Source organism: Aphis gossypii, chromosome 3, assembly GCF_020184175.1.
Source record: "Aphis gossypii isolate Hap1 chromosome 3, ASM2018417v2, whole genome shotgun sequence".
NCBI lineage: Eukaryota > Metazoa > Arthropoda > Insecta > Hemiptera > Aphididae > Aphis > Aphis gossypii.
This window is the reverse complement of record NC_065532.1, coordinates 38855562-38879727: the sequence shown is the minus strand read 5'-3', so window position 1 is coordinate 38879727 and position 24166 is coordinate 38855562. Positions and strand designations below refer to the sequence as shown.

General features: G+C 25.5%; 3 protein-coding genes across 5 annotated transcripts in view; 2 read left to right on the top strand and 1 right to left on the bottom strand.

The window, feature by feature from the left end:
* Positions 1-3768: 3768 nt before the first annotated feature.
* Positions 3769-10216, top strand: LOC114121546 (glucose dehydrogenase [FAD, quinone]-like). The gene is made up of 5 exons (XM_027983953.2): positions 3769-4175; positions 4255-4396; positions 4468-4596; positions 4679-4899; positions 7926-10216. Exons 1-5 carry the CDS (start codon positions 3933-3935, stop codon positions 9060-9062), a joined length of 1872 nt encoding a protein of 623 aa, XP_027839754.1. The 5' UTR covers positions 3769-3932; the 3' UTR covers positions 9063-10216.
* A 345-nt stretch (positions 10217-10561) lies between these two features.
* On the bottom strand, positions 10562-15797 carry LOC114121548 (geranylgeranyl transferase type-2 subunit beta). Of its 3 annotated transcripts, XR_007605100.1 has the most exons (9): positions 15583-15797; positions 15125-15223; positions 14848-15045; positions 14619-14777; positions 14418-14562; positions 12498-12697; positions 12218-12409; positions 11530-11634; positions 10562-10755 (listed from the first exon to the last, which is right to left on the bottom strand). XR_007605100.1 is itself a non-coding variant. In XM_027983956.2 (8 exons), the coding sequence occupies exons 1-7, from the start codon at positions 15583-15585 to the stop codon at positions 12221-12223; spliced, it is 993 nt and encodes a 330-aa protein (XP_027839757.1). In that variant the 5' UTR covers positions 15586-15797; the 3' UTR covers positions 10562-10755; positions 12218-12220. The 3 variants fall into 3 exon arrangements, 2 of the variants coding, with proteins under 2 accessions (XP_027839757.1, XP_027839756.1); XM_027983956.2 differs by lacking the exon at positions 11530-11634; XM_027983955.2 differs by lacking the exons at positions 10562-10755; positions 11530-11634 and having other exon boundaries at positions 11955-12409.
* Positions 15798-23283: 7486 nt separating this feature from the next.
* Positions 23284-24166, top strand: part of LOC114121522 (obscurin) — a 57825-nt gene continuing 56942 nt past the window's right edge. Inside the window, exons 1-2 of the mRNA XM_027983913.2 lie at positions 23284-23379; positions 23483-23551. The gene's annotated coding sequence lies outside the window, so the exon portion shown is untranslated. The remainder of the gene's footprint in view (positions 23380-23482; positions 23552-24166) is intronic.

The following is a 24166-nucleotide window of genomic DNA, read 5'->3' as shown; positions in this document are numbered from 1 at the left end:
TGACTAATCTGAGGGAGTATCGTCGTTTCAATGTTACACATGATTGTGCAACATAGTAGGTAGAAGTGATAGAAATTAAAAGTGGAATAGCGCCTGTAGAAGTGTCGATTGGCGTGATACATCACTATATTTTGCGATCACGATGATACGATAATATTTGATACAGATAAATTAATAATTATAATACATCTATACACTGTTTAATATTTGTCATATCTCTTGATCGTCAATAACGTCATTAGATGTTAAAGATTAATTTATTATAATGTATTATTAGTAGAGTAGCTACACATCAAACTATAAAAACGCCCCAGAGGTAAAATATTTTTTTCGTCCCTAAAATAATAGAAATAATACTTTTTGTCACTAGAACAGTGCAATGAGTCTCCAAAAAATGTTTTACTCCTGAGGCAATTCGCAATTGTTTTTGTTGCCCCTGCGGTAGCTCCAGCGCTACTACATACAATATGTTCCGGGGGGGGGAGGGGGGGTAACAGGCCGACATCATACGAAAGTATATCTAAAATTATGAAGAATTACCCTTTAAATAGGGGAGTCTAACTTTTCTTTTTTATGCATATTATTATAAATATATTTCGTTATGTTATAATTAATATAATAAAATTATTATCCATTAACATACCAATATTTACGTATGTAGCATTTTAGCCGTAGGTATATTATTTTAATTATTACTAAAATTATTAAAAAGATCAACGATAGTTGCAATTCCTTATTAATATTTGTATTAATATGATATAAAATAAAATAACTAATTAGAAGGGCTAACAAACAACCCACAATCAATGGGTGAGAATACGTCATTGATAATTAATACTACAGATACGCATTATTTCTACACAATTGACAAAATACCCATAGGCGTGTTCAGACTTTGGTGGCCGAAGGAGCACAACACATTTTTAAATTATGAGACCTACTTTTTTTTTTAGACATGAAGAAACATTCATTTTTTATGTTACAAAATTCACAACGTTAGGAATATTTTTTATTATAAATGCGTAACTAAAAAAATTACAATTAATCAAAGTCTATAGGTACTGCAGAGTACACACCATACTATTTCTTTTTTTTTTAGCATGATTTTGTTGGAGGCCATGGGCACTTGCCCCCCTCCCCCGGACAAAAAATATTATGAACTTGTAGCTCAATAAATATTACTATAATATTATTATTATCTTTATTATCTCACATTTGAGAATTTTTTTATTTTGACCCCCCCCTAAAATGTTATCTATGGACGCCCATGTTGGAGGCACAGTCTTCCAAGGGGAGCAGTGTCCACCCGGCCCCTCCTGTAAACACGCCTATGAAAATACCAGAAATATTAACAAAATGAATTAAATTGTATTGTAATTTATAATAACATTTATTTGCGCTTTGTAAACATGCGAGATAGTAGCAATTGTGTTCAAACTCGTTTTTAACGTGTTGCTAATTTTACGATAAAATAATATTATATTACCCATGTGCTTTACCGCACGAATTAAGCGGAGGTTTAGAAAACGAGTTATATACACCGTAACAATAACAACTGCACCACTCCAACGACAAGACCAAACTAAAATAAATTATTTCTTGTTTTTCACTGTTTAGTGATATAAATATGTTGTTTTTTTTTTATTATAAAATCTTGTATTACAACGAACAACTAGTGTAATATCGAAAATATGTTCTGAAACAATAAAACAAGGTGGAGGAATACGTATATCGTGACGTTTTATAGAGGTTGACCAATTAAATTATAATTGGTTATTATAATTGATCAACACCCATAGCTGCTCGCAATTCATTATTATTTTATAGTTTTATATAACGACATAGTTTATTGTTAAAGATTAATACAAATGTTTACGATTAACATCTGAAATCTATTCGTACACCAACACCATTAAATATACTATCAAAAAAATAAAAATCATACCCCCCGAAAAAATAGATGTACAGAGAGTTCTCATCTATACGACTAAATTTAGTTGTTTTAAAAACTTTAAAAAAATTGTTATTAAAATGTATTATAAATATATCATATACCAACGTAGAGTATTAATAAAAAGTTAGTTCTCACATATTGCTGGTTTTCGAGCTTTATATTATATAACGTCCCTGCCCTTAATAGGTATTTCAAGGATTCACATATAATTCTACAGGTTCCAACGTATGCATACGGTGACATATTTAAAAGAGAGGGAAACCTGCATCGCAACCTACTCTAAAACATCAGGTTAATTAAAATGTTGAGATATTTTGTACTTATGGTTAATATTATTCATATTTAATTAATCCACACATTAATAGTTTCTCATATCAATTTCAACTATGTACAATGTGTTTCAAAAGTTCCGTATCACCTTTAATATATTATAATATAATTCGACACGATGTTTGTAAACAGTAATTAATAAAAAATTCGGATTGAATGGAGAATATTAATTTTTTTTTTAAATTCAAAAAAGTGGTGCGCACCGTAATACTGCATAGTATAAATTATTTATATTGTGCAGCTTGCAGCTAAGAGATGACATTGGTGTTTTGTTTGGGATAGTTGTTCAATTTTTTTTTGTTCTTACGAATAAAAAGGACGCCTGGATCATTGTATGAAGAGTAAATTTAATTTAAAGCTAAAAACCAAAACTGGTGCTCTTTTATTCGGTAATCATTCTTTAACGTCAATGGATAAAAATAAAAACTAGTTTTAGCGACCTTCGTTCAAGTAAGTAACTATATTGATTTGTATATATTTTTCAAAACCCTTCAGAAGAATATACAGGATGATCTACTAAGCATGCTCACTAACATTTTTCTTTAATTATGAATGTATTTAAATTATAATTTTTATAATTTATAATAAATTATAGAAGAACCATATTTTTAAATACTTAGTATGTTACATTATTTAAGAAGTGACTTGTGACTTAAAAATGGTTTTAAAAAACTATAAAAATTATAAAACATTTAATTTTGTACATACTCATTTTCTCGGAACATAAAATATTTATACATTAAGGAGAATTTAGAATTTAGGAATTTTATGTTATGTAAAAATATACTAAGTGTAATAATGATACTCTAGTACGTAATCAAATATTGCATAATATCATGTATAATTTTTTTAAATCATTTTTAAGGACAATAATTATCCTTAGAATATATATAGTTAAATAAATCAAAAAATACTCATTCAAATTTTGATGTAAACATACATCATCGTTTTCATAAAAATCACCTACCGACCTACCTACTTAATGGTTAATAGGAAAAAAGATGATTCTTATTTGAAATATTATTATTAATATTATATTAATAATAATATTTTAAATACAATTGCTTATTATATTTATTTTTAATTCTTATATGAATTTTTTTATTGCTAAATGACATTTATTAAATGTATATATTTTTATAAAATACAAGAATATTACAAATGCGTATACTTAGAAATTCCTAAAATTAGAATTTAATTAAATTTATTATTAAAATATTAAATGAAAAATAGGGATGACATATTTGAAGTACCACTCTGTATATTATTTATATTTATAGTTAATTTACAATCAACCTCGATGCACATCTTAGTTTTCAAAACTTAGCCTTTTTATAAAACAAAAATTCCCATTTAGCTGTATGGTTCAACACACTATTTGTTTTTTTTATTATACTACACTTACACAGTCGACTACAAGTTGGCATGGAGGTGATATCAAGTAGTTTTACTCTTCGCCCACCCGTTCGCAATAAATTGAGACATGAGTAGAACCCTGTAAGACCACGCGGCAGTGTTTCAACTGATCTCGTTGATTTCAGTTCTGCAGGCCAATGTTACTTCCATTTTTTTTTTCGGCATTGACTAATTTCTAATGTTACAGTAGTGAAAAATATTAAAGTAAATAAATAAATTTTTGACTTTTAAAATGTTTTCAAAATCATTTAAATTAATATTGTGTTTAATAATAATTTTTGATTGTGGAGCTCTAACAATTTCAAAAAATACAGAATTTCCACCGTTATTTCAATCAACATGGGGGTACATGGAAGAAACTTTAGAATGGGAAGCAAAAGAACCCATTAGTATAGAAAGAGTTTTTTCCGAGTACGACTTTATTGTAGTCGGTGCTGGAAGTGCTGGAGCAGTAGTAGCTAGTAGATTGTCCGAAGTAATATAATCATGATAATTGAAATTATTTATTTTCATATAATATAATATAATTATTAATAATTATTAATCATAAACAGATAAAAAAATGGAAGGTATTATTAATTGAAGCTGGAAGTAAAGCAATACATTTCATGGATGTGCCTATAACATCTCAATTGTTACAAGCCTCAGAATACAACTGGAAGTACAGGACTATACCAATGAACACATCTTGCTTAAGTAAGAAATCGTTATTTTATGTACCAATAATACATTTAATCATTTTTAATAATATTTATAAAATTGAATAGGTTTTGATGACCAACGTTGTAAATTTCCTAGAGGAAAAGTAATGGGTGGTAGCAGTGTATTGAATTACATGATATATACACGTGGTAATAAAATGGACTACGATAATTGGGCGAAAATGGGCAATGCAGGTATACCTATATTATATACGATAAACTTCGTTCGTATGAGTTATTAATTTAAAAAAAAATTATAAATGTTTTGACACGTAAGGATGGAGCAACGATGAAGTTATGCATTATTTTCTGAAATCGGAAAACGCTAACTTATCTTCGTCTGATGTGGAATATCATAGAAAAAATGGATTTTTGTCAGTGCAAGACGTACCATTTAGAACACCTATAGCTAAAGCTTTTGTGGACGCTGGATCACAAATAGGACTGCCTGTTATCGATGTGAATGGAGAAAACCAAATCGGGATTAATTATATACAGGTAAATAAGTGAGGACCATATTTTAATATTGAAACTAGAAAATTTTTCTAGAGAGAGATGGGGTTATTTTTTTTTTATTGATTATTATATGCATTTTATAGTAATATAAATTATATTACTATTATTCGTTACAATTAATTTAGTACATTTAACATTTGAAATTTGAATCATTTGATACGTTTTATGGATATTATATGAATATATTATTTATTTTATAAAAATTAGAAAACATTAATTTTTATTTATTTCTTACCTGCAAATCAATTGCTACTTTGATGAGCTTGTGTCTTGAGAAATGGATTTTGTTCCTGTTTGCCTTCGGGCTTCGACACGTATTTTCATATATAATAAATCAATATGTCTTCTCCGAAAATTTGATAAATAAAATATATGCATTATTAAAACAGTAGTAAAAAAATAATATTTTATTGAACACGATTAGATAAGTTCTATTAGGTATTTTAAGGTAAAATTATACACAATTTACACGACGCATTCACATTGTCATCGATTTATATGCTTATTATTTCTACAAACGCTTTTTAATGATGATAAATCGATTTTTGTAATTCATCCCTAACTTGAGAAAATATACTCTCAATATTATTACCAGACTCCTATATAATATATAGATTATAATATACATGTAAAATACCTACACGATTATAAATGCTTACAGAGCTTAGTCAATTGATTTGTATTAATCGGAAATTACGATAACTTATATAACAATATTGTTTCTCATCTAGTTTAAAATAGGTTTGTTATAAAATTGCATTATGTTCATTATAATACCATTAAATTATTTCGTTAATGCCTATTTTAACCGTCGATCGTTCACGCTCACAAGGTATACATATTTCAGCAAAAATTAAATTTTGTCTTAGAATATGTCTTAGAATGTATAAAAATATTAAGATAACTACAAACACTTAACAATAATATGTATTAAAATACACATATAAGGTATGTTACATTATAACATCTATAACGTCACATTTATTGTTTAATTGGTGTTTATGTGATGTCCCTGAGACTAGGTACTAATGGTCCGGTATTTGCAATCCAATCATCATCTAATCTTATCGAGCATTTTAGAAATTTCTAACAAGTTTACAACTATAATATTTATGATAAAATATAACATTGATATTGTAACAAAATTTCAAAAATCACATTGAAACCATTGTACAACATTCTTTATATATATATAATATGTTCTACTTTGACATAATTTTAAACTGATAAATAATAACTAAAATCAAAACCGGTGTGAAGTCGCTCTGCTTTGAAGTAGGTCTTAAGTGTATTTATACCTCATTATTGGGTAAGTTATTATGATGAATGCGTTAATTTAAATTGAATGATAAATCATTAAAATAGTCTATTACCCTATAATTTTAAGAATAATTAATTACCTATAATATATTTATATTGTTATAATTAATTCATTTTTTTATTATTAATACGGTCGATATAGGTTAAAATAATTTTTGCCAACTAAAGAATTACTTTTGAGAAACCTTGTAATACATTTCCAAGTTTTTTTTTACAAAACAAGATATAATATTACTATCAACAAAGAAAAGAAAATTCAAAAATTTTAAATCCTCATTATTAGTTTAAAATTATTTTAAATATTTTAAATTTTTCGTTCTGTATAGAAAATAATTATCTAAATAATATTTGAATGCATCAAGTTTCTAAGTTAAAATATTTTTTGAACAATAAAAAAATAACAGCATTTTGTTTAAATGTCAACAAAATTATTTAAGTATTATTATAGTATTGACAAATTTCATAAAAAATGTATAATAATATTTTAATCTAGGTAACAATAACTTATGAAGGTGTGAATTACCTTCTATTTAAAGTTCTCCAAGGTTATTTTAGCCAACATCGTAAATAAATCGAAAAAAACTCTAAAATTTCTGAGACTAAGTCTAAAGTTTCAAAGGCTATGTTTCTAAAAAATACAAATTTTGTCGAAAACCAGTTTTGTGGTTTTTGCATAATTATCCCCGTACAATAGCTGCGAAAATTGTGCGAGAGATTACAAAGAATAAGTTAACCCACTCATCCACTAATTTATTAATTAAAAAACCCCTTTTTATAAGTATTACATTGTCATTATTAAATAAATTGAGGTAATATAATGACTTTTACAAATATATTAAACTTTAGACAATAATAATCAATCTCAACTCTCAACTACTTACGAGTATAACATTTAATTTCTATTTAACCTCCATGCAGTTACCAATGACCCATCCACACAATGAAGCCATGACTACTGTCGAACTATTAGGTTAGATTAATTTATCGTTTTACCGTAGTTTTTTTTGTTTTTCGTGGTTATTTTGCAAACTAACCCCCACCCCTCAAAAAAAAAAAAATAAATAAATAAATAAAAAGCTATTAAAATTGGTACAAGAAACTTCCCTCTTAAGTTTACACTAATTAAACATTTATACTTCTCCATAAGGAGATACATAAATATATACACATATAATAGTTTATTGTAAGATCAAAACATTCCGCTCAGAACATACATCTAACAAGATAAATAAAATATAATTATTTTCATTCAAAACGCTTAATCCACTTATTCCACTTAACATTTCACAACATTCTTAACTCGTAATTTGAGTTGGTCCAACTATTTCTATCTAGATACTAAAAGATACGTGTGTGGGTTTCTATATTAGAGTTTCTAAAATCCTTAACTACGGTATCTACCCGTGTCGATACAATAATGATGATATTAATTAAATAAGTATCTACTTATAACTTATAAGTTAACCAGTAAAATACTGTATCAATTATAAAATTCATCTCTACGATTATTATATAAGTATAAAACATAATATAAATTCTGATTTATTTACGCAGTTATTGATAGATCTAAGGCCTTGAATTATTATGTAGATTATGCATATTATGAGAGTTAAATATAAATATAAATTACATAATAAACAAACTAAATTTACTTCCTAAACAATGTTTATTTTGTAAATTTTTTCCAGGCTACCATGAAGAAAGGTCGTCGTTATAGTACAAATACGGCTTTTCTATTTCCAGCAAGAATGAGATCGAACTTACACGTGAAAAAAGACAGTATAGTAACACGAATAATTATAGACAAAGATACAAAAAAAGCAACTGGAGTGGAATTTGTATCTAACGGTAAAAAATATAGAGTGTTTGTACGCAAAGAAATAATTGTTTCTGGTGGAACAATAAATTCGCCGCAGTTACTCATGTTATCGGGAATCGGTCCGAAAGAACATTTAAAAGATGTAAAAATTCCATTGGTAAAAAACTTGCCAGTTGGTGAAAATTTAATGGATCACGTGGCATTGGGAGGTTTGTGCGCTTTGATAAATGATACTATTTCATTGAAAACAGAGCGATTACTGAAAAATCCGTATAATATGTATGACTACACAGCAAATAATCAGGGACCATATACAATACCAGGTGGTGCGGAAGCTTTGGCATTTTTCGATTTAGACCGACCGGGATTCGCAGATGGACACCCAAATTTGGAACTACTGTTAATATCTGGTCTGTTTTCAGACAACGATTACACTCATAGACTGTTTGGTTTAAAATCCGAGGTTTATGATAAAGTGTACCGAAAAACCGAAAAAATGGACGGCTTTACGGTGTTTCCGATGATTATGCGACCGAAGAGTAAAGGCCGTCTGTGGCTGAGAGACGCAAACCCGTTCCACCATCCAATGATCGATCCCAATTACTTTTCGGACGAAGTGGACTTGGACGTGGCCGTAGCCGGAGTACGAATTTTCCAACAGATGTTGAAAACGAACGCGATGAAGAAGCTCAACGCCACGTTATTCGACACCCCGTTGCCCGGTTGCGCCAAACACAAATTCGATTCTGACGCGTACTGGAAATGTTCGGCGAGACACATAAGTTTTACCATCTACCACTTGTCGGGCACGTGTAAAATGGGACCAGCGGGTGACCCCACAGCTGTGGTGGATCCGAGATTGCGAGTACACGGAATACGCGGCCTAAGAGTCATCGACGCGTCGATAATGCCGGAAGTACCGGCAGCGCATATCAACGCTCCTACGATTATGATCGGCGAAAAGGGAGCGGATATGATTAAAGAAGACTGGGGTATTAGAATATAGCACAAATTTTATCATTAATTAATTAGCCAAATTTGTTGTACATACTTCATTATCATTTAAAAAATTAGTGTGTTCAATCGTCCTCGACTAGTATACCCTACCTATTTTGTAATTTTATGCGACTACTAGATACTTGTCATTTCCTATAAGAGAAACAACTTTTAATAATCATAATGCCCGGTATCCGGGTGACTGATTTAACTGATATTCGCTATATAGTACCTACTTAATTACTAGTACAACAAATACCTACAACAAACAAGCAGACCAATGTTTTATATTATACAGAATACGGCTTGAGTGCCTTGATCGGTTATAGTATACGTTCGTGATGTATCAAGGATCACAGCATTCAACAAACCCGTTTTAAATCGATCCGTATTTAATATAATTATATTCAGATCAGTACAATAGTAGATATTTGCGATTTTAAAGTCTTTCTTTCTTTAAGCATTTATCTTATGATGACGAAAAAATTATTCTCAAAAACGTATAACAATTAATCTTTGTTTTTAAAGTAAAGTTTATGTTTACATCAATTAAGAATATTTAAGATTCTGCAGTTCTTTTTAAAATGTGCATTTGTACTATATATAATACCTAAGACTAGTCTACTATATAAAATTAATGCCTACAAGTAGCTTAAGTGACAATGCTCTGCAGAAATTAATCGAGTAAAAAATTATGGATTAGGTACTTATTTACATTGTTTATAAGATTTCTAATCCAATTAAAAAAATTAAAAATCATACATAGTAAACTTTAATGCTATTTTGGCATAAGTTATTTATTACTTACTATTATATAGTTAAAATGTTGTAGAGATAATTTTTATGAGTATTCAAACCGAAGTATTGTTGGTAACTGATTATTTTTCAAAACCAAATACTAAATAGGTACCAATATCAATCAATATATACTATAATTTGGTTTACTGTAGCTAAACCTTATTTAAATATAAATTAAAAAATTCTCTTTAAATAAAAGCTAAAAAATACACAAACACTGACATTATACAACACAATTATAGCATCATAAATGACTCATGAAATTAAGAACTATTTTTCAGCCAATAAAATAAAAAAAAAATTGTTATAATATATTTATATATATGTATATAAAAATACTTGATTAATATATTATAATTTAAACAATTGCATTTATTCTTTTTCTGTAAACCTTATACTAGTTATACTTATATTTATAAATTTATATCTGTTGGTTCCTGCTTCTAAATTATTGAAAGTTACCTAATGCACGAGCCACACTGTAAGTTAGATATTTTGATATTTCAATAACATTATATTACTAATTTTATAGTTCTTATAAGTACAAAAGCGTGTACTTAGCTTATAACCAACATTTATTGTAACCATAGAAATTATATTATAAAAGTTGGTTTATTAAACATTAACAACTTAACATTAAAAACTGAAGTCTTAATATTCATTGTGTTAAAATATAATAATAATAATATATAATTGTGTTAAATAGTTGAATACCTTTATAATTATATTTTATTTTGTTTAAGCTGTCTTTAGAAAATAATTAACAAAATAGTTTTGTTTAATTGTTATGATAAAACTGTAACATACTTTTAGTCATGAGTGTTGCTAGGTTCATCATCTTTTAAGATTAAATAAACAAGATTCTAAAATATTTCCATACATTCAACATTCCATATTTTTTGCACCTGGAAAATGAATTAATATAGATTGCAAATAGAAGGTGAGTAATCCCAAAACCACTATAAGCCGCCTAACAAAAATATAAAAAAAATATTCAACATGATATAAGATTATAAGGAATATAATAAGTTGGAGATGTCTCACAAAATGTTAGTCATTAATAATTGTTTATTATTTATTGAATTGAATTCTTACTACCTAGGTGGTGGGTAAATCCTTCGAAACACACGTTACAATGGTTAAAACTTAAAACTATAATTTTTGGAAGCAGGAAATGTAACTATATAACATGTCAGATATGGCCAAATGTACAATGTCAACAAGTTGTGTAAAATAAAATCTTTGTTTAGATTAAATAATTAGAATATTCAATAATTTGTATGTTAATAAATTACATGTTACTTGTTTTCAAACACAATAAATACAAACATAAAGATAAAAAATTCTTTAAAATAATAAGCCATAATAGTTTTTATTATAAGAAGTCATAGCTTATATTATATTATAAGAGTTATAATACATCTACATGTTATGGTACTTTTCCATAAGTTACATAGATCAACATTTTTAATTTATAATTTATTTTTACTTATTAATTCAATTATATCAACATAAGTAATTGTGTGAAACACAAAATACGTTTATTTAACTTATTTAACTCTTATATTATAATCATGTACCTAAACACTAGACTTAGTTACTTCTAATGTTTGAAATTTGAATGTCTTGGAAAAAGTTTTAATTTAAATTTGAGTTATTATTATTTTTATTTAACATACCTAAAAAGGAGCTCCTACTGATACTGATTCCTCCATCTAATTTAATTTTGTTATGAAATGTCTTTAATTGTATTCTGATCGAACCAAAAGTATTCTATAGGATTCCTATAATTGTAATTATGTATTAAAAAAAAAAAAAAAAAAAAATTACACACGAGGAAGTTCTCAGATAATATTAATCACCTATATAGTAAGATTTTATAATTTATAATAAAAAACTAAAACATATAGGTATTGATAAAGCCCATTTTACTTTTATAGCTGGCATGAATATTTTTTCTTATAGTTTACTGAATGCTTAAAATTTAAATAAATTAAAAGCGCCAATGGCATTGTTTAGTATCAAAAATTGTCATACTTCAATTCAAAATAAATCACCCCAGAATATTTCTATAAAACTTATTACTAAATGAAAATTTCACAAATAATCACGGCAAGACATTTTATTTTAAAATAAATATTCTTGGATAAAAATTTTACACATGTTTTATTTATAAATTAAAATTGTATAAAATTTAAATAAAAACTTAGAACTAAAATATAATGTAGAAGTAATACATAATAGAACAGGAAGAAAATATTACAACATTATATCCATTGCAGATTCTACAAGATATTTATTTTTATAAATTTGTGCATAATACAATTAATAAAATAATAAACTTAATAGTTATAAATGTAAACTTACTTTTTAAGGTCGGGACAAAGTTTGAGGTTTTAATCCTAATCGGTTAATAACTGCTTTTGGCATGCAATAAGTAGGATCTATTGGTAAAATTTTATCATGTGACATTAGTGATAATGCGGCAAGACCAAAAAGTGTATGAAAAGGATCTGGTTCATCCCCAGGACGATCACTGAATCCACCCCCTTCATTATCCTGTTAATATAACATGATTTATATATTACTTTATAATATATTACTTATTATTTATAGATTAGTTAGATTTATAGATATAAAGCTTTACTTGAGATGCTAAAATAAAAGTTTTTAATCCTTCTTTATCAATCCAATGGTCACGTCCTAAGATGTTTAATGTTGAAAACACCCACCATGAATAACAAACATCTGGTAATTTTTCAGGGCGTCCATTAAGTCCACCAGATGGTAATTGCCTTTCAGCTAACCACCAGCCCAAAGTGTCAGCATCAACTAAATCTAATCGTCCTATAAATTTAATAATTGTAAGTATAGATAACCAGAAGGTTCCTAGAATTTTGAATATTTTTAAACTATATACAATATACATAAATCTAATCTTGTATGATTACAAAGAATTAAAACATTCTATTTCAAGAGCGGTCAAACAGTCGATCGCGAACAATTTTAAAGTCGATCATGTTAGAATTTATTTTTAGGGCCGTGAAGTATATTTTTAATAGATTATCACTAAAAAAAGTTTGATTTCCCCAGTTCTATTTATTGGTATGAACAATTAAAAAAATTTTATGTGTTTTAACTTTTAAATTAAATGATTACAATACTGGTATGGTAATTTGCAGTTAAGATAATCAATTGCACTCCCCCTTACAATAAATTTTAATAAGTAATATCAATATGACAGAAAGTGTATATCATGTACATTTAACAAAAAACAAGAAATAAATGATTTACATTGATCATATATTGTGTTTATACATGAGCGTAATTTGTAAATTGTGTAATACATAATAATATGAATATATGGCCGAATTGTTAGTATTAAAATATCATTCAGAACTAAGAAATGTAAACATTTTTTTTTTTTTTTAAAGAATAAGATTAATTATAAATGTATAACATGTATTAAAATAAAAAATTATAAAACTTATAGTGGTACATTCAGTGGCGTATTTAAGGGGTTTTCAGCTTATAGGACAGGGGTGGCCACTAACCTGAACTTTGGGAGTCGCAAATTTATAAAGTTAATTTGAGGTGAGCCACATTGTAAAGCAATGTTTATAAAATAAAGATACATTTTTCATTTTAAATCAAATGAAAGAATATTTATTTACATTTAATTTTAGTCTAAGTTTTTGATTCAAAAGCCGCACAAAATTGATTTAAGAGCCTCGTTGTAGCCACCCCTGCTATAGGATGTCACTCCTAAAATTATTTATAAAACATATTTGAATATATAATTTGTTATATTATTGTTATATTGTATATTTGTTCCCATCAAATAAAAAATACTTTTTGTAATTTTGTAAAAAAAAAAATTGTTAAAATTTGCTAAACTCCAAATGGCAAATGTGGCCGCTCTAGACCCAGGCCTGTGTCTAAATGAGCTTCTGGGTACATTAAAAGTTATTAAAAATAATAAAATTGAGATTAGAAAGGAAATATTTAAAACAATAGTATTGATAATATAGTGTATAATGAGAATATTATAATAATAATAAATAATAATACAGAATTTTTAATAATATTTTGTCTAATATAATTTAAATTATTATTTTTTCATATAATTTATAACATTGTTTTTAATGCAGCAAAAAATAATTTAATTAAATGATTGTAAATTTGATATTTATTTCTTAGGTATGTATAGCCAAATAATTTATAATATTATGTTTTCTGCATATTATGGAGAAATGTCTAGTGCCCCCTAAATTACTTAATATAGACCTGTCGTCACGGCTGAAATTATGTGTTCAATATTTATGCATATTCTATATACCATGATTCTATTGATTATTTGCAAGAAATTAAGGTTAATACATGAAAGCAAATGAAAATTTTGATAAAATGTTTAATTATTATTAGTTAAATGGGTTAAATTTTAATAACTATAATTTTTTACTATTATAATTTTTAGTTTATTTAAAACAGTACATTAAAAACTGTTTAAATTTTATAAAAATGTCTAACAAAAAAGTACTTTACAATATTATTTTATCATAGTTACCAGCAATAGATAATGATCCAACACAACAATAGATTAAGCCACCATGGCTTTCAGCTCCAGGCCGTGATCCAAAACCTCCATCAAAATTTTGACAGCTTTTTATAAACTCTACTGCTTTAACCAAATTAATCTCATTTAGTTTACCCTAGAAAAAAACATTAATTCAATTCAATTATTAAATATTATCTAATGTATTATTACCAAAAGTGATAAACATGCTAATGCACAAAATGAATAACGGGTATCTATTTCTCCCCATTTATCTCCAGTAAAACTACCATCATCTTGTTGTAGTTTAGATACATACAACACAATCTTTTCAATTGGTAATTCCAATTCTCGATTAAGTAGACAAGCAATCTGTAAAAAAAAAACTTAATATACATGAAAATAAGTTACTCAAGTATTATTTTTACTAAAAAATGCTAACTTGGACCGCACTGAGTGTATACAATAAATGTGGATCATGACCCGGAGCTGGCGAATACCCACCACAACTGTGTTCACAACTTTTAATATATTCAAATATTTCATCTTCTTTCGGTATTTTGCCATCATTGATTAAATATAATGCAGTTAAGCCCCAGTACATACCAGACATACGAAGAAATTCCATCATACTACTTTCCTATAAAATTAAAATACATTTTCCATTAACAATATTGAAATTTTTTCTTTGAATTAAAAAATAGAGCATAAATATTTACATATTGGTGTCTTTCTTTGCCAAATGACTGTAAGAAATCAATATGTTTTTCTAATACCCATGTCTTGCTTGTATTATCCAATTTTACATCTTTTTGTAACTAGAATTAAATAAATAAAAATACAAATCAAAACAACTAAAAATAATAGGTATATTATGTTAATATAAAAGTATGATAATACAATTTTCGATAAAATATCAAAATAAAATTAACCAGATACAGAATAAACATATTTTACAATTTTATATTTTTTTTCTTGATCTATATTTTATATTTAAAGCTTAGCATTTTTCTATACATTAATTAACATGATTATAATTATTAATCACCTACAAATTAATATTAATTACAAGTTTTAGGTACGCATGAATGAATAAAACAAAGTTGTAAATAAATTATAAACTAAATTTCTATAAAAATTCAATCCAATAAAAAATATGTTTGATAGTAAGACTTACCATATTTTCTATAGTTTTTACACCTAGATATTTGTAATTTGTAAAAATTATAAATAAACCAAACAATGTAGTTAAATAATAATTAATATAACAATATATATTAATAGAAATATATTGTATTTAAATACAGCATAATAACTTTGAAATTATTGAAATATTAATAATGATTTTAGAAATACGAATAACCATTAAAACCGTGTTCTATAATATTATTATACTGATCTATGATTTTATTTTAATAAAAATATAATTGATAACTTTTAAAAACTTATCATTTATCACTTATTACTTTTTTATCAATAACTATCTCTACCATAGATAATAAATTTATTATCTATGATCTCTACACGATGTAAGCTGATAATATCACAATATCTTAAATCGTGATTACCATGGAATACATAATATTATTATTGTTTTTTTAATAATTATTATTGTTTATATTTTTGTGTGCCTAACTAACTAACTAACTCACGAAAATCTTCTAAGACCGTGTCTTAAACATAGACATATTAATATTATTATTTTACATATTATGTCTATGGTCTTAAACCGTGAATGTTATACCAATACCGTATTATTAGGGCTAACCATTATGATAATGATGAGTAGGCTGAAAATATTACACCATAATTGCCACTGTGAGCGCTGCCTACCCTATTATTCGTATGATTGTACAGCATATTATTGCCATATTTATTATGCATTTATGGTTTAATAAATAAAAAAAATAAAATTATTTTAAAATTGTATACAGTCTTACTTTAAAATAATAAGTGCTTAAGCAGTCTTGTATTCTATTAGTTAATCTTAGACTAGTTCATTTTTGAAAAGCTAAAATCGTAAAATTATTTAGCTAGGTACGTAGATTTAACGTTTCCAAATTAATTAATTATTTTTCAATCATTTTTAGAACCAAAGTTCTAAATTGATAATTTCTAGTTTTGCGTGGTATATTTTTATCTTTTAAATTTATTTTGATTATGCTTACTATAAATATGTATTTTTAAATAATAGGCAACATAATTGACATGTATGTATGTTTTTTTATACTACAATAGTATAGATTGGGCCACAACCTACAGTAATGGTTAGTAAGTTGGTATATTAGAAAGGTAACTATTAGTCAACCACATTTAAATAACTACCTAACCAACGGTAGAATAGCTGAATATTTAAAAATATTTATCTAATTGTTACGTAACGAGTTGACCACACAGTTAACACAAAAAATGGGCCAATGTCATAGTAAGTACATATTAAAGAACTTATACAAGATACAGTAGGTAGATAATATTATTTACAGTGTGTTGGGGTATTTATATTTTTTAATTTATTTAAGTACAGAAAAGTATGTAAATAATGGATTATAAAATATTAACAACTTTTTTAGTATTATTGATATCAAAAAAATTAAAAACTATGACAGCAAATATTGTGTTCACAATTATTTATAAATGTTTCTCCTTAACCATGATTTAGCTTAAGTGGTTGCGATGTTCTTTTTTTTTGAAACCGTTTTTCGATATAATATCATAAGTCATAACTACAAAACTAACAAAACGACTATAATAATAGTACTGACCACTTGTAAGTTATTTTAAACTTTACTCAGTAATTAATATATTACAAAATGTTATTTTTCTCAAAATGTCATTAATATTGTCTATTTAATACCTTAGATACAGAGATTTATGCAGTGTGGCGTTTTCTTAAAATCTTGAATACCTAATATTTAGCAAAAACACAAATAATAATTTAAATAATACCTATTGTAACATTAAAAATGTTAAAAACTTATTATAATTATCAAATACCAATATTCACCACATTAAAAGCCAATATTTAGGTATATATAATATATGTGTAATACTATAATATATATTATTTTTGTACAATATATTTAAAGATATATGTATTTAAGTACATTCTGTACTTCTGCTTCTGTATTAAATAAAATACTTAAAAGAATAAACTATTCCACATTAAGTTTAATAATATGTTAATATTAAGAACGTTCAAGTTTAATATTTCCAATTTTTTAAAAAAAAAATTAACGTGCCAAGGTTTGCTCTTTGTATATAATAACTAATAATACGGTAAAAATTAATGATTATAAATCATATTTTCAACAACAGGAGAATTACTGGGTAGAATAAAGAAAACTAATTCTAGAACTCTAGACGAAAGAAATTTAATTTGGCTATTAAAGTTAAAATATAAACAGCCAAACAGGGCTGTTATCTACTAAAAAATTATTTTTTGCTGTTTTACGGTCGTAGTCTGTTGAGGTACAAGCTGTAAAGCTGTGTACAATAAAAAAAAAACTTAATAAAACTTTCTTTTAGATTTTTAATACGAAAAATATACATATATATATTTTTTTTTTGGTAACAAGAAAATATATTTATAGTTGACAAAGCGAATAACTAAACTTAATTTAAATAAATATATATGTAGCTAATATCATAATGTCACTTGTAAGTATATAGTGTAAATTTATACCATTATAAAATATATACTCTGCCAAATCAAAAACGAGGAAGCGTTATAATTTCTAGTACTAAATACAATATTATACACATTACGTATAATATTGTAACTTTTAGCACTTAATACATAAAAGTACCTATACATATAGATTATAGACTATAGAAAACAAATACACGTGATATACCTATGACTTATAATATTATAGTCAAATATAAAATTGAAATATTATAAATTAAATGATCTATTTTGCTACTGTATTGTTGTAGATTAAATAACATAAGTGTTATTTCATTTTAATACCTTATGATAAAATACAATATACCTACAAATATTGTATATACAATATGTGACGTGTCTTAATACTATCGTAAAATTCACAAACTAAAAATATGTAACTTTATATTATAATGATTAAAGATTTATTTTATTGTTTTTGTATTATAGAAAAATATTTTGATACTCGATAGCAGTTTCTTTTTGCTTATTGAATATAGATAATTGATACTCCAAAGCCGATATATTTTTTTAAATAATTAGGAAAACAAATTTCAGTAAAATGTGAATTTTAACTAAAATCTGGTTGTTGATAAAATAGATTTTGTTTTATTGGTGTTATTTAGTGATTGAATGTAGATACTTGTAAATTTTTCACCAAATATTTAAAATAAAATCAAAAAATTATCTATACATGATATACATTTTAAAATATTTTGATCTTTTTTTATAGATATTTGATACTTTTAATATTCGTTGGTAACAATTAATAAAATTGTTAATTTTATAACTATAGCTTAAAAAAAAAAATTAATTAAAATATGAAATACAAAATTCCAAATAATTGCATGAGCGACTGAAGTTCAAATGTTGACGATATTAACCGTGACAAGTAAAATAGTCTCCTTAAATTATTTTTATTTTTTGTTGTAATTTAAAAAAAAACAACCGTATGTACCTACTTAAAATTTTTATCAAGTGTTTATAATATTTATATAATCAGTTATAAGTATATACTATAATTTTAAAAATATGTTTGTTTTTTTGAAGTAACTTATAAACATTTTAAATATTTTTTGGTTTTATGTTTATAATTAATGTCAATAAAAATCTTTAATCGGCTCAAAATGCTCGAAAAAATAAATTTGTTATTCAAACCGCATAAAAGTACTAAAATAAGTAATTATAATATTTTTATATAAGTATTTAAAGTTTATATGTTGATCAAATTCGTCATAATCATGAACATCTCTAATATGTGTAATTGTCATAGTTAACGCTTGAACATTTAGTTCGAAGTTTCTTATTAATAGTTTATACTAAAACTAAAAGATCGTTCCCGTTCAGAGTTGTTTTTGATATTCAATGATGTATAATTGAATTCAAATTTAACACGTCCAACATTGTTATCCACTCAATATCTTATTATGTAGTTGCTGTATAACACACCTACTAATCGTTTTTTTCACTTTTTTCTTTCTTTTAATGTACAATAGCCAATTTTTTTTAATAGAAACCACCCTAGAATTAAAGATTAAAAGGTTTGAGTGTATTTATATAAATATTAATGTTGTAGATATACCTATACTAAAACATCAATCTTTGGGTATCAGTTGCGTTTCATACAGATTATATAGATCTCATATTATTTTATAATTGAAAAAATGTTATTGATTGTTCGCCAACAAAATTTCAATGTCCTTATTCAAATATAATTTTATTTTACAATATATGTATATGTTTATTGTATATGTTGTAGATGTATAAATATAATACATAATGTATACGGAAGATGAAGGCAGGTGAACATGTAGATTGCACAGTATTCAATATAACCTACACCCACTGACCTAGTAATATTATTTTTAGAAAACAAACCATAACATGGTTCTTGGCTTTAAAAATCAAGGATAAACTCCATAATCATACAAATATAAAATGTATAAATGTAAATACAAAATAAACAGATAAACTAATATTATCATCTAATGTAGATAATTGATAAAAGATAAGAAATACAAATTATTAAACTTAATATTACATTTTTAAAAAACAGACTGAATAATCTCTGGAAAAAAATTAATAATCTATAAATAGTCAAAAATTACAATCTAATAATTTGATTAATTTAATTCATGATTTAAAATTACAATCAATTATATTGTTTGAATACATATACGGTAATATTACGAATCTAATTAATTCTTATATTATAGCCTATGGGTATAATTATAAACAAATTTAGTAAAGTAATAAGACTTTTACTTTTATTGTTAATTGAATAAATGACAAATGTGTTCTTGTGTACAATTTATATGAGTAACCTTTATTTAAGTTGAACTTACGAAAATAATAATATAATTATTTATTAAATGGGTACTTATAGGTTTAAGTGTATAACATTATACTGAGGGCGTATTTAAGGGGGGCTCATGGGAACCGTCCCCCCCCCATTCGCCGTATTTTATACTTTTTTTTTCATTATTGAGAATATATTAGTCTCTTTAGGCTCTCTGTATACCCCATGTAGGCTAATTTGAATTTTTTGTTTGTGCCCCCCCCCCATAAAACATTTTAAATGCACCCTTAACTATACTATAAATATATAAGGTATAACCAGAAAAATTGTTATAAGTATGGGATTTTGTCATCTACATGGGTTAGATAACTAAATAAATCGTATATAGATAACTTGAAAATCGTTTTATAATAAATATCACAAACGTGCGTAGGTCTTTTTAATAAAGGAGTCGGGAGGAAATACTAATTGTAGTAGCTTGTGGCTCCCGTGGTTTGGGTTCTTTCTGAATATTTTTTCCAGCTAAGGCCTTGAGGCGAGACAATATTTTTTGAAATTAAACCTAAAACAAAATCATGGATGTGGTAAATCCTTAAATACTTTGAAGGAAAATTTCAAGGGCCGAAAATCTTGAAGGGGTATGCTTACCTGCATCTTCCGTGATCACACTCATGAGGTATATTTTATTTAATTAACTTCTTGAAATATGAAAAATTCCCTTTAATTTTATGATAAAGGTATAATAGCACAAAATATACAGCTAAATAATATCTGTTAAAGCGTAATATACATAATATAATAATAGATTAAGATATTATATTCTACAAGATAAAAATTGAAGTATCAATGAATTTATCGCAATTATTAATTATAGTTTCTAAGCAAGGAAAAAATAAATTTGTTTTATAAGGATGTTTTTAAATGTTTTGAGTATGTTTTATTAATTTTACAATTATTTTATTCTACACTATTTGTACAATAAATATGTGTTCGAATACGCTATTACACTTGTAAAGTCGTATGTTATAATTTATAATTATAATTAATTTTATCATAATTTTTAATTTTATTTTAAGAAAATATTATAAGAAAGGCGATTGACGAACAATAGACAAAGATCTGGTATCTCATAAATAAAATCAGCACGTGCAAGTTGGATGTAGATCTATAATATCTGATTATTTGGAAAATATTGGATAAAATAAAAATTATAAGGTATATTATTATTATTTATTTGCATTATATTACCTTAATTATTTAACTTTTTTTTTTTAAATCGTTATTCATGAAACTGTTGAATAAAATCAAATGAAAAGTGAAATATTTAAATTTTTTCATATCTTATATTTACGCTTATATTTTAGACTTTAGAGTATAAAAATATATCCTATACATTAAAAGTTTATTGAATGAATTATTCTTTACTACAATTATTTTTTTTAATACGTCATATTTTTGTGTATATTTATTAATTACCGTTTGAAAAAGATTCTATAAGAAATCGTTTATGTTATCAACTGAATTTTATTTTTTAATACTCGTATCAACAGTTTTAAGTGTTTTAACTATTGGGATTACATGGCAAGAATCTTTTTTCTTGATTAACCAAAATTAGAGAAGGCTCTGTGTGAACAATATTACTCTGTTGCCATCGTTTATTGATGTATACAATTAGTTTAAAGTGCCGTAATAAATACAGTATACTCAATATACGTATCATACATCTGGTGATTGCAGGTTGTACTGCATAATTTAAGAAAATATACACAAATAGTATATAAGTATAATCTCGTTTTCTGATCCATTTCCACCCTATGTTCGCATTTTTACTGGATCTTATTTCTCTAAGAAGAGCTCAGGCTATATGTGTTTACTTTACATGAACTGATTTTTATTGTCTTTGTATTAAACAATAATGGGGGACAAAAAAAACATATTTGTATTCCCAAAAAATAGTTTTGAGATATTTAAAGTTAGGTATGTACTTAGGTACTACTACCCATTAAGTACTTCTATGTAACCTAGAATATAACTGAATATTATATTTTACTATAATTTCCATTTACCATTTAAAAAATATCAAATTTTACATTTTTATAACAACGAATTATTAATAAATACTTGAAATTATTACACTTCGTCTTAATTTAATATTTATAATGGAAATAGTATCGATAAATGCTCCCCTCATGTTTTATAAGTCTTGTACAAACATTTATTATTTTACTTATTGTATAAATTGTATATACGGGTGTATCAGGACTATTTAACAAATACAGTAACATTTGTAATGGAAGTTTGTTAAATAGTTTTTTTATACCTTATATATAAAAAAAATTATATCTGCATTATTTTATTTTGGTTAAAAATTAAAATAACATTAATTAATTTTTTACGTATAGTAGGAAGGTATCAATATATGTATTTGTGTCGACTGGCATATTTAGGTTTTAATGTAGGTATTATATTTTCTAGGATGTTTTTTTGTGATTCTATATACCTAGTACCTATCTATATCAGTGTAATGTAATACATTTGAAAATAGTCTACTATAATTATTATTTTATTACTTAATATAATACTAGGTATATAATATATATATTACTGTCTACTTTAAATTGTAAAACTTATAATTTATATATTATATATATTTACAATGTGGCATACACGTTTATATAATATTATAAATATTTTTGTGTATATTACTGTTGTCATTTTGTTTGTTTTCTTAGTAACAAATATAGGTATATAAACTACAAAAACGTATAATAAATGCCAAACTATTATATATACACATTTAAATGATATTGATTGAAGAACAAGAGGTTTTTAAACGAACATATTCACGTATAAAATCTAAATTTGTCAGGTTAATATTGGCCAACGTTTGGCTTTGTACCAAAATATTTCGATTCGCCCTCATTTGCTATTAGCACCACTCAATCGTCGACCGCTGCTCAAAAACGCAATATTCCGCGAAATAAACTTATAAACATTTCAAAATTTATTAGGTATTATATTGATAATTTATTTAGATAAACATATCTGTTTATACACGTAAATAATTTGTTTAATTTAATGTAAAATTGTTATTGAGTTTTTTTATATTTTTAGTTTTTGTCAGTATTAGTGAGTGTAATGTGAACAGCTTTTGAACATATTTTTTTCAAGACGCCTCACTAGGTATGTAATTATTTTTATTACAAATTATATCATTATGTTTTGGGCTTACGTATTTAAGTACGATATGAATATGCATGAATATTATTTATTTTATAATTTAGCAAGCAGTTATTTCACTACATAAAAATTAAATCAATCAATATTTTCACAATTATATTAAAGCTGTACATTAGCATGTTTGCAAAGAGTTAAATAATAACCAATTTACAATAAATATTATTCATAAATTTAAAAGCGTGTACATTAATGTGTCTTAATTTATTACTGAATTTTAATAGTCTTCTCTCAGTGTATTCACAGTACTTCCATGCTTACAGTGTATTGATTATTATACCTAATTATTAAGAATACAGAATAAAACTCAGATGAATGATAACTAACAGTATCTTTGTTTTATCTAGTATAAATTATTCGAAGGTAGTTTTTAACCTATATAGATAACAATAATTATTGGTATAACTTCTAATTGAAACGAACATATTATTTTAAATTATAGTTATTTTAATTTATATTTATTCTAATGTAACCCTATCTTAACATACCAAATTCAATGACCTAATCAATAAGAAAAAACAAAGATTTATAAAATCGATCAGATTATACAAGTAGAAATAT

Bases quoted from the DNA above. Each gene is read 5' to 3' on its own strand.
- LOC114121546 (XM_027983953.2), top strand. From the start codon at position 3,933: ATGTTTTCAAAATCATTTAAATTAATATTGTGTTTAATAATAATTTTT. The intron at 4,176-4,254 runs GTAATATAATCA...AATCATAAACAG, and splicing joins TAGCTAGTAGATTGTCCGAA to ATAAAAAAATGGAAGGTATT. The intron at 4,397-4,467 runs GTAAGAAATCGT...AAAATTGAATAG, and splicing joins AATGAACACATCTTGCTTAA to GTTTTGATGACCAACGTTGT.
- LOC114121548 (XM_027983956.2), bottom strand. The intron at 14,778-14,847 runs GTTAGCATTTTT...TTTTTTTTACAG, and splicing joins ATACACTCAGTGCGGTCCAA to ATTGCTTGTCTACTTAATCG. The intron at 14,563-14,618 runs GTAATAATACAT...GTTTTTTTCTAG, and splicing joins TAGCATGTTTATCACTTTTG to GGTAAACTAAATGAGATTAA.